General features: G+C 43.5%; 1 protein-coding gene across 1 annotated transcript; it reads right to left on the reverse strand.

Annotated features, from left to right (window-relative positions):
- Positions 1-1,379: 1,379 nt before the first annotated feature.
- HAL (histidine ammonia-lyase) lies at positions 1,380-16,805 on the reverse strand. The gene is made up of 20 exons (XM_005511711.3): positions 14,190-16,805; positions 13,713-13,773; positions 13,514-13,541; positions 13,135-13,209; positions 12,952-13,024; positions 12,803-12,869; positions 12,565-12,602; positions 12,360-12,485; positions 10,922-11,061; positions 10,143-10,190; positions 9,584-9,731; positions 9,404-9,499; positions 9,227-9,285; positions 8,328-8,408; positions 7,236-7,301; positions 6,976-7,141; positions 4,450-4,584; positions 3,287-3,395; positions 3,125-3,194; positions 1,380-2,153 (listed from the first exon to the last, which is right to left on the reverse strand). The coding sequence occupies exons 1-20, from the start codon at positions 14,434-14,436 to the stop codon at positions 2,004-2,006; spliced, it is 1,983 nt and encodes a 660-aa protein (XP_005511768.1). The 5' UTR covers positions 14,437-16,805; the 3' UTR covers positions 1,380-2,003.
- Between the last annotated feature and the right edge of the window lie 126 nt (positions 16,806-16,931).

Genomic DNA, 16,931 nt, shown 5'->3' on the forward strand with positions numbered 1-16,931 from the left:
GCTGGTGCTTCCTTGGTCCCAGGCAGCCCAAAGTGGAGATGAGCAGTAAGCAATGCCCAGCACCTCCTCTCTGAAGTGCTGAAGGCATTTGAGAGCCCAAGATTACATAAGGAAAACCTCAAATATCCTCTTGCTGGAAAGGAATAAGCATTTGTGGCCTGAAACTACTAATGTGGGAGGACTCTGCTCTCATGAACAAGGTCTGATGGGAACACCAAACCACGTACTTGCCCAGCAAGCTTGGCTGAATCCGGTAGCCATTGGGGAGTCCACCCCAGGGCTGTAATTAGTGGCAGGTTTGCAGTTAGAGGATGTGGTTATACTGCAGTGGCGCGGTTGGCTTAAGTGGTTCCTGATGGCCTGCTGTGCGGTCCTTGCCAGGGAAGGCACATCAGACTGAAACGTAGGAAGATTTTATTTCCTTGTTTTTAATGTGGCTCACTTCAGCGATGACATTCACCGTGCTGGCTCCCACCACAGCTGGGAACAGGACGTAGGTAACGGCGTGGTATGTAGGAACTTCTGCTGGCTTTGTGGCTGAGGGAACCGTATTGTTTAGCTGTAACATGAGGCTGAAGGAAAATGGCTGACCCTACAAGGTATAAGCCTGGCTGTTCGTTCTCACACTTGATTTTAATTAATACCTGATTTTACACAAAATGGAAGAGCTTCAGGGGGAGATTGAGATACGCCTGCTGCATAGACCCTCAAGCTGGAAGGGTCAGGGCTTACTTGGCACATGAGGGGGTGACAGAGGCTGGAGATGCTGCAAATCAGGCACAGAAGGAAGGAGCTGAACTGGGAGCTCACGTGCCATGGGTGGGTACGTTAGTTCCCACGTCTTCTGGCCAGGTTAGGTGTTTCTCTGCCATCCTGCCAACAGGCAGGAGTCCTCTCCTCAGGGCACACTGAACACAGCAGGTCTCAGACACACGAGGGCAGCCCCACACTAGTGCTTTAGCTGCCCCTTGCAGCACAGCCGGGGGAGATTCCAGCCTGTGGTGAACCCCCTGCAACCGTGGGTGTCAGGCCAGCGGTGCTGAATCTGGTGGTGGTTAACAAGCCTGTGCATGTCCAAGCGATGTCTAAGTCCTGACTCTTGCCTTGCAGAATGAGTCCCGTGCCAGAGGCCAGTGCTGTAACATGGAGCACGGTGTGACACGAGTCACTCCATGGGCATGGGGCCCTGGGCAGACAGACAGGTCCCTGGCAAGCCACGGGAGTGCTGATCTCGCACTGGTTCATATCCACCATTCCTACACCTTCTCTTCCTCCCCCTTTCCTGCCCCCTGTCCCACCTGCCCTCCTTATTTCTCTGCTAAACTTTTGCTTTACATTTTCATCATCACACATGACAGGAAAAGAGATTGCTACAGCTGTATGTGAAGCCTCAGTTTATTTATTGCAGGTGTAAGCCCATAGCTCTTAGAAAGCTGCATTAAGTGCAGTTCATCACTGGAGTACAATATATTTGTTCTGGAGCAATGATCTCCATTGCACATTTTTATGCACACATATTTTCAGACTTCTAAAGCACCTGCTCTAAAATGCTCTTACTATACAAGAACCTGTGCCTCATATATGATCTGCAGAAGAGAGAACCAAGTGTAAAGATAACTTTGCTTGTGGCAGAATGAAGGGGACCATAGCAGTTACACAAAGGAAAAAAAAAAGTGAGACTAGCAGATGTATGCTGTTCAGTATCATTGGCACAAAGTGAAAACAAGTGAATAGCTGATAAAACATCCACTCGTTTCAGAAGGAGTCTGCATGTTTTGTGTTGAGAAGCTCAGGAAATTCAGCCAAAACCAGACTATTGTGACAAAGCTGTCTTTCACATGCGAGGAAAAGCAGTGAGCCATTTCTCTATTATCTGTAGGTGCTCCTGAGATAGACAGTCAGGTCCTTTGTGTCACTTGGAGAAACCACGTTGATTTCTAGAACAGCCACCCTTAGGCAAGGTCCTGGACAGGGATGTGCTCTGTACCATTTGCTCCGTACTCTTAAAGTTCATCCTGATGCCCATGGTCATGACTAACACCTGTGTTCATTTCCAGTGATCCCAGGGAGAAGGCTGTTGGTGAAATGGGTCTCGATTCAGGGACGTGTTCCCTCCTGTACTTTTCAATGTAAGGTTCGGCCACTTCCCACACCTGCGAAACGAGAAAGTGAAACAGTAGAGTCAGGAGCACAACAAAAGGTCAGGTCAGACATCACTGCACAAGTTCAGGAAACCCCATGGAAGAGTTAATGGGATGGAGGTGAGAATTATGGGCCTACAAAGATAAGTTGTGTGCAGGCAGCAGAACCAGAGAGGCAGCCAGAGTGAGGCTTTGGGAAGAGCATGTGGATGGATTTGGCAGGGGATGGTAAAAAATACAGCTCCAGGGGGATGAGGTGAAAGGATTCAAGGTGAAAACATTGCATCTTGTCTTGTTACCAGGTTAACACTCTGTGTGCAACAGCTGGGAGAGGATTACTGCCACTTGCTACAAAAATCACTTGGTCATGAAGGGGCTGGGGGAGCGAAATAGCAGCTGGCAAGGACAAAGAAAAAGGGAAGGGATGGTGGCTGAGATTTAAGGCAGAGAAGGATGATGTTCTACAGTCTTCTTTGCCTCTCCTCCTGCAAGGGCTGCAGGGCAAACTGCCTTGCAGAAGACAGGCTGGGATTTTCTTCTTCCATTTGCTTACTCTCCCCGATTCTTCCGTTACTTATGTTTTACAAACAAATAAAAGAGATGGATCACATAGCTGTACAAACACTTGGCCCAGGTTAACACATTTCTCCACTGCTCTTCCCTCACCCACATCCATGTATTGCTTCCAGTGGCCCACCAGCCCAAGGGCCTCAAGGCTGGGGAGCTCTCATTGGCCCAGGAATGAGGAACACTGTCTGGAGAGAGACCACTGATGTCTCTGCAGATCTGCAGGGGTATAGGACCCTGCCTTCAAATGGTTCAAAGCTGGACCTATGTCTTTGAAACCCCCAACAGAATTAATAATGTAAGCTATTTATTACATAGGGCAACTTCAGGAATTAGTTTCTAAAGATGGCCCATTAAAACTAATGAAAACCAAATCTCAAAAAACCTGGTGGCTCGTGCCCAAAGTCAACATTCACCTTCTGCTCCATGAGCAGCCTGTGAGCTGCTTCGATGTCTGGGGCCATGAAGCGATCCTTCATCCACGGCCTGTAACGAGACACATTTGTGAACATTGGCCAAACATTAACCACCACCGCCAGCAGCCGGTCTCCAGATGGGTGACCTCTGGGCAATCTTACCTCACCACGGAACGCACAAGGTCGTAGACCTTCTCCAATGGGGTTGTCGTTTTCAGAGGGCGTAGGAATTCAATGCCCTGGCAGGCTGCGAGCAGCTCAATAGCCAGAACTAGGAAATCAAAATGGCGAAAGGGATTTTTTGGCAGCTTAAGGTGAGGTTTCCCTCATAAAGCTATCCTTGGTGGTTGTTCTGGGTAACGTGATGTCGTTTCAGGTAATGTGAAAAGAGCAGTGGATCCTCACACCTCAGAGAGGCAGCCCAGAAGCAGGATTGTTTTATGAATGGTGCTGGGGGTCGTATCCAGTATTTTGGAAAGCAGATTTTAGATAGTGTGCTGTACAGACTGTTCAGTGTACCAGGAACTCCTAGTTATCACAGTACTGAATCCTTAAAAATATCTTGTAGGGCATCTTGAATACCCAAAGTAATGGGCATCATAAATCAGAAAAATTCTTTAGGACTGAGAAGAAGAAAAGGGTCTGAGCTATAAAAGTAAGTCTGCCCATAAAGCCCCTGTGAAAGCCCTACTAAAATTACAGAGCTTTGGAAGACAGTCTTCTGTCTTGAGAATTTTGCACCATATCTGCGCACCTCACACCTGATCATTATTGGTATTGGGTCCTCATTTTCATGAGCCAATCCACCCAAGGAACTGGGAAAACAAACTGGACCTAGGACACATTCTTTCCCAACACATTGTTGAAACACACAGCTTCTCAAACTCATTTCCCTGCACACAAAAAAATGTATTTATATAAAACTAAATCTTCAGAGCATTCATATGTATAAACTCAAGTGAGTTCAGTATTTCTGTGCTGTGTATTACTCTGTTCTTTCTCTAACAACTGACACCATCTGCCAAATAAATAAATAAAAAGCAAGAGAGCAATCTGTCCTTACAAGCAAGAGAGGAAAGTTTGGCAGAGTGTCCTGCAGTAAACAGTGCTGCAGTAAACTTAGTGCTGGATTTACCTCACTTCTGTTAGAAAGATCTGAATGCTTGTAAAATGTGTACTTAACAAATATTTTTAGATAGTTCCTCCAGGTGCGTTAACTCTTTTTTTTTTCCTTAAAGTATGTCTAAAAATATCTTAATAATATCTAGTATCTTAATCGGGTTACATACATAAGGTCTGTCTGGAAAACAGAATTTTAATTTTACCTTGTTCCACATGTTCAATAACTCTCAAAGCTTTTCTTGCAGCCCATCCTCCCATGGACACGTGATCCTCCGTAGCAGCACTGGTTGAGAGGGAGTCCACAGAAGAGGGGTGGCACAAGGCTTTGTTCTCAGAAACTGCAAAATCCCAGCGCAGTGAGTGTAGGACAGAATGGGCAGAAGACAGCAGAAGCAATGGAGCAAAGAGCCCGTCCACCACCTCAGGTCCAGCTACTGCTCCTCTTTCAAGAAGGCATCCATACTTTACCTGAACTGAGTAATTTGTAATAAATATCTTGAAAACTAACACTGTCTCTGAGAACAGCAACCAATATCAGTCTTTAGGTGCAAATATTAACCAAATATAGAAAGACTGCTCACTCCTTCCCCTTCTCTGGGCTTGGGTTGCTTGGGCTCAAAGGCCTGATGGAAACTGAAGAAAAAAGATTAGACAGCACAACTGAAATACAAGCCTGTTCTTGCCTGTTAGTCCAAGGCAACTCTTTGTAAAGAGCACTGGTTCCCTCTGTTTTCGATCACAGATGCTGCCCTCCCCTGGTTTCAAGGGAAGAGCTAAAGATCAGCATCTGGTCTCTTCTCATCAGAGCTGAAGCACTTACAGAACTTGCCCCAGGAAGATGCAGGAACACGATACAAATTCTCTCCCACCCTCCTGGCCCCACTATGAGGCTGCCCATGTCCCTTCTCCAGGCATGAAAACCCCTAAGGGTGAAAGTACTCTGGATATGAAAGCATGGAGTAAGTCTCTCAAGCTGCACCCAAAAGCAAGGAATATTTGGCTGCAGGAAGAGCCATAGGCATCATCCAATAACGATTTGAGGTTGAAAATTGTTCTTTAGAAGAGAAGAAACAAAGTCTGCGCTCACAGTGCTTTGGCTGCACGCAGACCTTTTCTTTCCAAAGCCCAGCAGGATGCTGCGGAATGCCCTCGACAAATTAGGGGCTTCAGAAAAGCAACAAGAGCAACAGAGAGGTGGTGACACCGATTGCAAATAGGCTGGAGTGACACAGTCCAGGGCCAGAGCCCAGCTGGCACATTTAGGAAGGCAATAGCAGGTCCTAGAGAGGCTGCACGTGGCGACTGCAAACAGTTTGGTCTGGCAGGCACAGCACTGCCAGAGAGGAAAGGACAGACGCATCCAGTGGCATTGCAAAACATCTGCAAGGTTTTTGCAGTTTTGTCTGTTTACCCTGAGAGTGGACAACACTAACTGGCACACAAACACCTTAGAAACTCACAGAGTGACTTAAAAAATATTAGTAATACCTTGCTTTAAAAAAAGAAAAAAAAAGCTCAAACTTTTCTCTTAGATAATCTCCTGGCCCTTTTGACCAAGGAAAGGTGATTTTAATCCGTGGACCCGCAGGGTCACTGCAGCAATGAGTTTAGGAGGCACAGCTGCAATTTCCATTCCCTGGGGCTGAAGCCATGAATGCTCCAGAACCTCTCGCTCCAGACTACAGAAGTGAGCTGCGAAACTTGAAGCCAAGCAACAACTAAGGCCTGAAGCCACCCTGATCTCTGCCCAGCTGAAAGGAAGTTTCCAGCCTTCAAAGAAGGGCATGAGAACTTCAGCTCCTTGTCCAGTGCCACTTCCCAACACAGTCTCTGAGCAGGATTTCTTTGTTACATCAATTTAGTTCATTGACTTTTTTTTTTTTTTTCTGCAGGATGTTTATCTACACCTTTATTTGTCATCCTCTGTTTCTTTGTCTGTTTGCATCTCTTATCATTCACCCTCTGCTCATTCCATGATGGCTCATGCTTTCCTGAACCTATGAACTGTAATATCCCAGCAGCCAGCAGGCTTCTGGTTGCTTTAGGCACATGTACTAGAGGGAAAATGTACTAATGCTCATTTTTAGTGTGCTCCTCTAATAACCAGCCCTGGGAACTCCAGTCTCCTGCAGACTGTGAGTCTCACAGTGATGTACTGGCTGTCAAATGGAGATACCAAGTACTGAGGGTACCAGACCCAGCCCTGAGACAAGTGGTGTCTCCATGCTGGGGAGCGGTGAGGAACCCCTGCTTACAGATTCAAGCAGAGGTTCTAGGTTCAGCAGAGTGGCTCAGACAGATGTATGCTTGTTGCCTGCAGTGTTTGCTGTTAATTAGAGCCCCCTCCGAGCTGATTTGCAGGCTCCTGGGTACAGAGCTGTCACTGATTTTAACCAGAGTTCCTAGACTGGTGACTGTAAATCAGAGTGCTCCCTGACAACCCCATAAAGATGCAAGCAGGCAAGCATTCCCACCAAAATCCACCTAAGGGTTTGCATGCTCAGAACACTATTACATGCCCGTGGGTCAGTGCAGAATAAAGAATCCCGAGCTGAAATAACTGCAACTGCACTCAACAATCAAAATTTTCACCCAGAAAGCACAAAGCACGCAGAGAAGATATGGAAAACATGGTGAGATGCCTCTGTATCTACTGTCAAATCATAACTGTCTCAATATAACTTGGTCTTTCTAGCTTGCTATCTTCATGATATTGCTTAAGCACTCACCCAGGGCAGCTGCTGTGCAGTGTGCAATCATGAAGCCAGAGTTCAGACCTCCTTCAGTGACTAAAAACGCAGGCAGTTCACTGAGTGAGGGGTTGCAGAGCCTCTCAATTCTTCTTTCACTAATTGCAGCAAGTTCATGCACACCGATTGCCAAATAGTCCAGAGCCTACAAAAGATCTCATTAAACCAGATGACAGAAAACAAACAAACCAACCCAAAAAAAAACCCTTTTTTTTTTCTTTCTCCAAATTCTTAATTACCTTTGCAGGATATTCACCATGGAAATTTCCTCCAGAAATGGTCTCCGCCCTTTCAGCAAATACCATCTTTAAGGATAAGTTAAGGCATAAACATGAGTGAAATACAGTTTAAATTACAGATAACTGCCAGTAATCAGAATATCATAATTGTTTGTGCTAACAGGCTTTTATTTGCAAGCACATTATATTACATCCGTTTGCTCACTTTTCAGAAAATGAAGACCCAATCTCAGTTCTCCAAACTTGTAGATACAGTTTGGACATGTATTTTTTCAAACAGACTACATAAAATGAGGTCCTTGATTAAGGGGAGCAGGGAAGGCAGGGAACTATTAGGGGTGCAAAGAAGCACACGTGTTTTGATTCTGGTATAGTTTCCCCATTCCTTGGCAGATTCTCTCCAGGGCAGATGTAATTTTGGACAGGTTACAAGCAGGAATGCTGATCAGCTATTGATATGATGTTATGTACAGCATCTTTATACTGCCAAGGGGAATCCAGCCTTGCTCAGCGCCGGTACCAAACCTGTGCACAGAGTTTACAGGCTGAGCTGCGATGAGGCTTTTTGTCTGCCCTCTCTGACCGAGGACTAATCTTGCTCTGGAGTGCAGGTTTCATTCCTACTGCACTGCCAGATGTTTCATACAACAAGTCACCATCCAGGTCCATTTGGCTGCCAAGCCCCATCTAACTAATATTCAATATAAGCATACAGAATCTCACCTAGGAAGCATTACGCTAAGCCAGGGGTGTCAAACTCATTTTTTGTAGGAGTAGTTACATTTATACAGTCCTAAAATAACATTCGGTCCTTTGAAGGCAACCGAGTGGCTGATGTGGCCCCTGGTGAAAATGAGTTCGACAGCCCTGCACTCAGCTGTGTGCACACATAGTTTCCTTGGCCAACACACACTCACATGCACTAACGCAGACATGGACTAGGGAGGAGAAGTTGCTGTCATAACCAAAGGTAGTTATTGTCTGAAACCAGTTATTACTTTTTTGCCTTCTATGCAAATAATTTTTGAGAAGAAAGAGATAAAAAAGGCCAAGCAAAATTTTACACGGAAATAAAGTTATCAAAAAAGATACAGGGTTGTCTGTGGCACTGTTGATTTCAGTCATCATGATGTCCTTCACAAAAGCAATTGTATCATTTACAATGCCGTGGACCTAGAACAAAAGACATTAACACCCAAGTTCAGTGTTTACACTTAGTTCATCCTGGGAATGCTGACCAAGCTGCAGGCACTCTCCCATTATCCCAGTCTCTACCATCCACACATGAAGATGGTTTTGGATTTGCTCTTAAAATCAGGAGCATCACTGTGGAACAGTGCTCATCCAAGACTACTGAAAGACTATATTTACTATTAATATGGCAATATTGCTAAAAGGGTGATCTGATGACATCATTCTTTACTTGTTTGGGTTGCTTTACCCTAAATGGAAGATACTTATGCAGTGGCAGAAGGGTTATTAGGGGAGAAGTAACCTTCCAAAGGCCCCACAGAAAACACTCTCATTAATTAATTAACTTTCATTTATTCCATTGATTTAATAGCTTTGCTCATGTTAAAAGTCATGGGATGGAGTTCTTCCAGCATGTTTGAGATACTACTGGTAGATGAACAACCTGTCACCCTGGTTCCTTCTGGAAACACCTTTACCCACTTCACCATCTTAGCAGCAATGCAGAAGAAATGCCCTACAAAGCCTGCAAGTGTGGAAACCAGCATGTTCCCCCTGCTTCCGAAGCCTGACTCCTTTCCGATTCGAACACGGCTTTGTTAGATGCTGCGTGATAGCTGCATGCATCGGATCAGTTAATTACACATCTCCATTAATACTATCTTTGAAGTGAGGAGGAAGCAAAATAAAACCACTTCCTCTAATGGAGTCAGACAGTGCATAGTTGGCCATATTTCTGATGTGGGAACCTCGCCATCATTTATGTAGTGCTACAAAAGGAAGCAAAAGTCAGTTTTTACCTGAGGGCAGCAGCGCATTGTGTATGCATCCTGAACTCGGTCACAGAACCTATGGCTCTCTAGAAGGAACAAGGAAGGAAAAAAACGAATATTCCTCACACGAAAGCATATGAGCTGCTGCTGCAAGACCCAGCCGGACCTGTGTAACCTGGAAGGGTGAAGGTTAAGATTGTTCACCTGCTATTTCTGATGGATGATGGTCAGAATCTAGAAGGGATCGGAATCGAAATGCCACTTCAGCCTGCCCTCGGTGTGGGCGCACTGCATGGATATCTAGTAAAACAAGTCAGACTGTTAGGTTTTGCTCCTCTTGGCGATGGCCGTTAAGCAAACAGAGGTGAAAGGCCAAGTACCCACCAGTGTCAAAGGCCCTTGTTGTACCCTTCAGGACTTCAAGCGTAAGAGCAGCGATTATGTCAGCTTGTCTGGCTATAGCACTGGCTCTTTCAACCGCTTCGCATCCCAGCGAGGTGATCATTTGTGTCCCATTGATGAGGGCCAGACCCTGCAAAGAGAGAGCAGATGTTAAGCAAATTCATTGTGGCTATTCCACACATGATGACAATCACCCACCTCTGTGTGAATTCTCCTTCTCACATAAATGAGAAGACCTCTGCTTAGCTTCCTGGATCATCCCAAAATCACAAAATCCATGGCTTGACTGGGTATCTTTGCTACATAGATTGGCAATGTTCATCACCCTAGTAAGTCATCACAGACATCCCTAGAGCTCCAGTAGTTCCAAGCAAGAGCTTTATTTAATGTCGATCCCACTACTGATAATACCTCGTTAATAACTTTCTGGAGCTTGATTTAAATGACTGTTAATTCATTTCAGGCTTACAATATAAGTATAAAGCACCTAGTAATTGACAATGCTTGTTTTCCTTCAGCTGGCTTCATTATACTTTATTACCTCTTTCGGTTTCAAGGTAATTGGTCTCAGACCATGGGCTTCCAGGACCTGTGAAGGAGTTTAATGACAAGGTAATTAATGAAAAAAGTTTTTCAGTAATTCAGTCATCAAAGCTTTTAAATCCTAAATGTTTCCATAAATAAAAATATTAACAAATTCCTTAAGTGAAGGGAGAAAAAGAGCTCTATATCACAAACATTTAAAGTATTTTTTTTTCTGCTAGGCCAAAATAAAGGAAAGCATTTTTGGTCTTCCAAACTTTCACCTCATTTCCCATTGCCAGCAAAAGAAGGTAGTAGGAGCAATGAAGTGAGATACTGTCACAGCCTATTAATGTCTTGGCCTGGTTTTGGTTAAAACAAGACCAAATGTCTTCTAGTGAATTTTCCTTTCATCTAAGTAACTGCATTTTTCTGAAGCTTGCTGCATGTTTTTCAGACAGTGTGCACTCCAGAGCTGATAACACCCGATGTTTATATTTTTACTGAGCTAATGGTAGGAATGGTAGGCAGAAAAGGCCCATGTTTATATTTATTGCTACAACAACCAAGGTCACTGATAGACCTCTTATGTTCCACAAGTGAGAGTTTATAAAAGGGTCATACTTGCAGGGAGGGGTGGGCAGAACAGGTGACCCAAATTGACCAACGAGGTATTCTACATACACACCATACTCAGTGTGAAGCTCTCGCTCAAGGCTACACACAATTTGGCAAACGAGCCAGCAAGCAGAACAAAACAAAACAAAACAACCAAATAATCAGGTGCATGAATCTTACATATTTAGCATCAGCCCAGCCACTCTTTGGGGACCACATCTTTCCCTCTCCAATTAATCCCAGAGTGAGATGAGAGAGGGGGGCCAAGTCTCCACTGGCTCCAACTGTCCCTTTCTCAGGAATATAAGGAAGGCAGGATGCTAGAAAGAAAACAAAAAGGACTCCTGTTAGAGCTTCCCTTCAATATGCTCCTTGGAAAACAGAGAAGTCAGCACATGAGTGTGGTCACAGTAACATCCTGCCACCACGGTCCATGGCACCAGCAGAACTACTCTTGTTGCAGACTGGGATTTGCCTCTGCTCCCAAGCTAGCTGCAGTTTATAAAGAAATAATTTCCCTTCTGCATTTAGTTCTGGAGTGGGTGGACCCCAGCCTGGGGTGATTGCATCTACAGCCACACAGCCAGACAGGAAAAACATCGCTCCTCTCAGCCCTCCATTGCAAGGTGACCACCTGGTACAAAGCTATCTCTTCTTTTCTCACTCCACTAAACACTGGGTAACACCTAAAATCATCTTTGAACCCTTTTCCCCACACCCAACTGAGCACTGAATGTGTGAAAATGAAGAAACTGAGCCCAGGGAACTTCAGAAAAAGTAGGGAAGGGACCACAAGTCTGTTTCTCTTCTTTTGCAGAGCTGAACGCTGAATTGCAGCTCCTTCACCCTCTGTGGGAAGAGGAAGAGGAAGAGGAAGAGGAGGAGGGTGTACCAGAGGTCAACACTGCATGGAGAAGGTGCTCTTTGCTCATCACTGGGATGCCTCACCAGAGGGACCATTAATGGACAGCAGGTAATGAATGGCACAGCCACTCCTTTGGTTTCCCCACCGCAGCATCTGGCAAGGCCACCCAGCCTCAACTGATCTCAGAGCCATGGCCACGTGAGCTGCTGACCAGTCATGGGCTCCTGCATGGCTGCCTTGTAACCCTCACTCATGAACATTTGTGCAGGTCTCACAGGGTCTACTCACAAAAACAGGTGCTGCTCAAGCAGGCGTGCCTGACAAACACCAACATGTGCAGTTTTCTATGTGGTAATAGCCCCACCCCAAAATTTTGGCATCCCTGAAGATGGTGGCACACGCAACAGGACAAAGGTTAGAGACTTGAGGCTTTGTAGAAGAACTTTTCCAGAGTCACAGTCATGCTCTTAGTCAGGCTTAGTCTTAAACTAGTTACTTGCCCCCTCAGAAGCTCATTCCCCAAACTTGTAATTGCTGTATCCCTTTATCTCAGCCTTTCCTGTCACTTCTGCCCACACCACATGTTCAACAGAGGAATGGTCTCTATCCACGATCTTCTACAGGATCAGTCACAGCTGAGCTTTGATCCTGATCTCTCACAACTACCAACATCCATAGTTTGATCCATTTAACAAAACAGTTAAAAGAAAAAAAAAAAAGGGAGAATGGGATTTTCTTTAAACATCTTCTTACCATTAAATGCTTCAATAACTTGCTGGAGCGTTTCTAGGGATATTCCACTGTATCCTTTTGCTAGGACATTGATCCTCAATGCCAACAGCATGCGAGATCTCTCTGGGCTCAAAGGTTTCCCCACACCTGAAACAGACACCCTCTCAGTTACCAACCCACTACCAACAGCGGCAGAAAAGGGAAACATCATGCAATTTCTCATTACCTGCAGAATGTGAACGAACCAAGTTCACTTGAAGCTCCCTATGGGGAAAAAAAAAAAAATAATAATAAAAAGTAAAACCACAAATAAGACTTGTCAGGTTTTATTTTGCACAGAACAGAGGGAAATGTAGAAGCAGCTCTCTCATCTAACCACAGGGTATAAACGTACAAGGTGAAACTGTTCCTTTATCTTCCTTTTCTGAAATGAAAGGATGGAGAGAGCTGCACACACAACTCACTTCAGCTTGCTGTTTGGGATGACAGTCCTGGCAAACTTCCCAAATCCCGTGGTGATTCCATAAACAACTGCAAGAAATGTACATGACTGGTTAAGGAGGGAACCGACAAAGATTTCTAAACTATTAATAGTTAGAGGAAAAATATTTACTTGTCTGTTCCTTTATGATCCTTTCAATCACTTCTCGTGATTGTTTGACTTTAGCCTCAGCTTCAGGTGTGAGCTAAAACATGAATAGTTTAAATATTAATTTATCTGTCATTATTTAATTTTAATTTTAAGTGTAGAAAGATAAACATGTAATTTTTAGGTGGGTTTGTTCAGAATCTTTACCTTTATCTTGTAGAGCCCCTTTCCTAGATCAACCAAGTCCTCCGTTGTTAAGCTGTTGCCATCTAAAGAAATATACTATACCAAAGAGCCACCTTTTAGTTTGGGATATGTGTAAGTATAAAGTTGCTTAATAATCAGAGTCAAAACCAAACAAAACAACCAACCAAAACCCAGTCAAAACTCAGCAATGAGAGGAAGCTCACTCACACTTTTCATAAGACAGGAACTCTCTAACAAAAATGTAATAAACACATTATATTAGATTCCTAGACCCAGCTAATCTAATAGCACCTGAATGTGGCAGTGGCTCAGCTCTCGGCATGTTTTGGTGAATAAGCAAGATTTGTTACCCATTTGTAAAATTGCTGGCGATTCCTACCTGTTCTGGTTCTCTGTATTTGCTGTATCTGAAAGTTCTGTAAAGGAAAACAAAGGGCAAACAGGATTTCATAGGTAGTAACCATTCGATTACAGTTGGCAACATGTTTTAAGAATGAAGGAACACTAAAGGAACAGGGAAATCTAGAATATGGTGAATCTGGAATTATAAAAAGTTCAAAGTGCTCAAAAAAGGATACAAATGAACTCCTTCTGGCTGAGATGGTATGAAATCTGGAGACATTATATCTCCTTCTATAACTAGAAGAAATAGGCAGAATACACACAAACAGGTTTAAATTGCGTTCATTACCATACACAGCAGTAAAAATTCTAATTTGCAGTTACCAGCACTGAACATCTTTGTATGCTTCTAGGAAAATAACAGAGAAGTATGTATTTATTTGAGGTGCTCTAAAAGCAAAAGCAGAACAGCCCAATCCAAGCATATACTATATATGACATCATATACAGATTATGCATATAGAAGCCTCTACCTTCTAAACCTTATACACTTCTGCTTCTAAAAACTAAATATTCTTAAAGCATTTTGGCATTTTTCCATAAAAACTGTAGACGCTATCTCAGACACAACTTTAGACAAACTGAGTCACAGTTTGCAGACTCGCATGCCAATGCAAGTCGCTCTGCGATGTATTGCTTGTGGCTTTGCTTACCAACTTCAACAAACTCATTGTCCTCTAGAGCATCCTCCACCGTATCATCAAGATCCAGCAGCCCAAGTCCTTTGCACCTTCGCACGTAAAATTTTACTTCTTCCACCGAGGCAAATCCCCCGTTGTCGGGTTTGTTTTTCATGTACCGTCTCACAGCTTCCTTCCCCAGCCACCTGATGGTGTTGGTGCAGCTTCGGCATGGCACCACCAGCCATTCTCCTCGGACGTGCACGGTGTACCTCAGCATGCTTCCGCTCCAAAACTGTCCCTTTTCGTAGAAGGGCTGCCGCGTGCAGCAGTTTTAGATTTACCATATGATGACCTGAAGAGCAGTATCTAGCTGGAGTCCAGTGTTGCAATCAGAAGCAAAATCCCCACTTTTGTAAATAAGCGAGATCGATGTATTCGGCTGACTTCATCCAATCAAACCAAAGCCAGTGAGCACACCCTTTTCATGGAAAGGCAAAACCACTCCCAGCTATTGCCACAGGAATTTTTTTCCAAAGATCACATCAGGAATATAGAAACAAAAATTCAGGAGCTGCAGCTTATGTACCAAGAAGAGATTAAGAAATCAGACTAAGCTGGGATGCAACTGTTCTAAAAACTTAAGGTTTTAACATGAGTTGAGAGTTGTCACCTGGCATTAGATCACACCAATGAAAAACTCCATGAGGGACATGCCTGGAAGATGGTCAGCCCATTATTATGGGTTGCTCATGGCTGCTAGGATTGAAAGGAGACTGGATTATACTGCTTTTATATCTCTATTCAGAGTAAGATACAAGCAAGGCAGCGGAGGAAGTAAGCCTGCTGCTCTCAGTCCCATGCTAAAGTTTTGAGAAGATAATTTTGTATTGTAGGTGGGAAAAGGGTTCAGGAATTTCCATTGCCCTTTCCCTTCTGCTCCAGAAAATTTTGCTGCAACAGGCAGCAACAAATGTTAGGCCACATCTGCACAGCAGCGAGCCTGGTTCTGCTATATCATGCTTCTTTTGCAGGCAGATACAAAACAGAGAATATGTGGAGAAATACCTTTTAATAAGGTGCAAAAATAAAGTTTGGCAGAAACACAGAAACTGCAGATACCTTTGTCTTCAAAGGCAAAACAACTCATAGTCCATGCTCCCCACAATAGTGTTCCCAGACCAAGGGACTACTATAAAGTGTATTTACTGGGGGGAAGTCTTACAGAGAATTTTAACTTGACACTCATCAGTGGGAGTGTCTCTATGGGAGATGCTGATCCAGGAGAGCATGACACCGGCAATGAAAGCCATGACTGACACCGTTTCTTTTTTCTGAAACCAGGATTATCTGGCAGCATGAACTCCAACTGCCAAATCACTGTATATGATATATGGGCTTTTATGACAAAACGTTACCCCAAAATTAGTAACTTAAAACATTTCTGAAACAAAGGAGTTTTCAATACCCCTTCCTCCTACCCGAGCCTCACCTGAAAACAAAATTTTGAGAGAATCCCTGTTCATTCAGGTGATGCTGTGGCAGAAGCCTAATTAGATTTTGGGAGTGAGTTAAAGGAACTGTGTACATTTCTAACCCCAAATACAGAAAAATTATTTTCAGTGAGTTTTCCAACAGAAGTCATCACTCATTCAGAAGAGCAGAATGAATGGCTCACTGGGTTTTCAACACAAGAAAGTGTATAAGTTCTTTATGCACAATGAGATTACACTATTTTTGTTCCCCCCAAAAGACAGTATTTTGTTGTGTTTATTAAAAGCTAAGTGTCACAACATGCATAGAAAGAATTTAAACTTTTTGAGGCTCAGTCGCCTAGGAGTTAACTTTTCTATCATTTTTATTTAAACTACTTAGACAGATGAAGATTGAAGTTGAATGGAAGAGCTCAGGATGCCTTGAATCAATAAAAACCAAGAAGATATGTTCATGCTTTAGTTTATATTAGAGCTGCCAGCAAGCAAAAAATAATCTCCTGGTAAATTACATAACTTCATCTACTTGAAAGCTTGTACTGATCAACATTGGGATCAGAACTAGATTGACTGACAGACTCTCCACTCCTACTCTGTGCGCTATTACTAAATCCAAACCTTTTGTCACGACCTAGATTGGGCATCTTCCTCTAAAACAGCACACTTTTTTTGTTACTCCTTAATAGGGGGGTAACCTCTACCTCAAAAGATTTAGTTTATGCAGTTCTTCTTAAACTCACTTCAAAAAAATCACCTGTGGATGGCAGTATTCACAAGTGTCACCTAAACCATCGACTTGAAACGCTGCAGCAATTAAAAGAAACACACTTTATTTCAAAGTTGTTACATTAGCCTAAGTGGTAGTGCCCAGAATTGGTTGTTATTAAAAAATACAAATATGTAAAAAGTCAAATGGGGGAAGGAAAGACTTGGGCTTTAGTACTCCTGCAATAATTAGAATCTTTGAAAAATATGTAATGGGTTGAAATAATTCAGGTTACTAAAAGCATAGCAAGATATTAAACCTGAAATTTGGCAAAATTCCCAAGTTTGCTAAAAAAAACAAAACACGAACCTACTTCAGACAGACAACTTAGTACACAGCATAGGATTCAACAGGAATAACTAAAAACTATCATGTTGTAATTAATGCAAATAATTCAGTAATAGAACAAAGCCATGACAAACAGGGCTAGAGGGAAATTCTGCTTTAACACTAGAATGTTGGGATGCACTCAGGTCTTCGTAGTCCTCCTGAAAGCATCAGCAAAACTTCTCCCAC

The sequence above is a fragment of the Columba livia genome, chromosome 1 (assembly GCF_036013475.1).
Source record: "Columba livia isolate bColLiv1 breed racing homer chromosome 1, bColLiv1.pat.W.v2, whole genome shotgun sequence".
In the NCBI taxonomy this organism is placed as follows: Eukaryota; Metazoa; Chordata; class Aves; order Columbiformes; family Columbidae; genus Columba; species Columba livia.

Coding starts and splice junctions, on each gene's coding strand:
- HAL (XM_005511711.3), bottom strand. CDS start 14,436: ATGCTGAGGTACACCGTGCACGTCCGAGGAGAATGGCTGGTGGTGCCA. Junction 9,286..9,403: donor TCATCCATCAGAAATAGCAG/GTGAACAATCTT, acceptor TGTTCCTTCTAG/AGAGCCATAGGTTCTGTGAC. Junction 3,396..4,449: donor TATTGAACATGTGGAACAAG/GTAAAATTAAAA, acceptor TTGATTTCCTAG/TTCTGGCTATTGAGCTGCTC.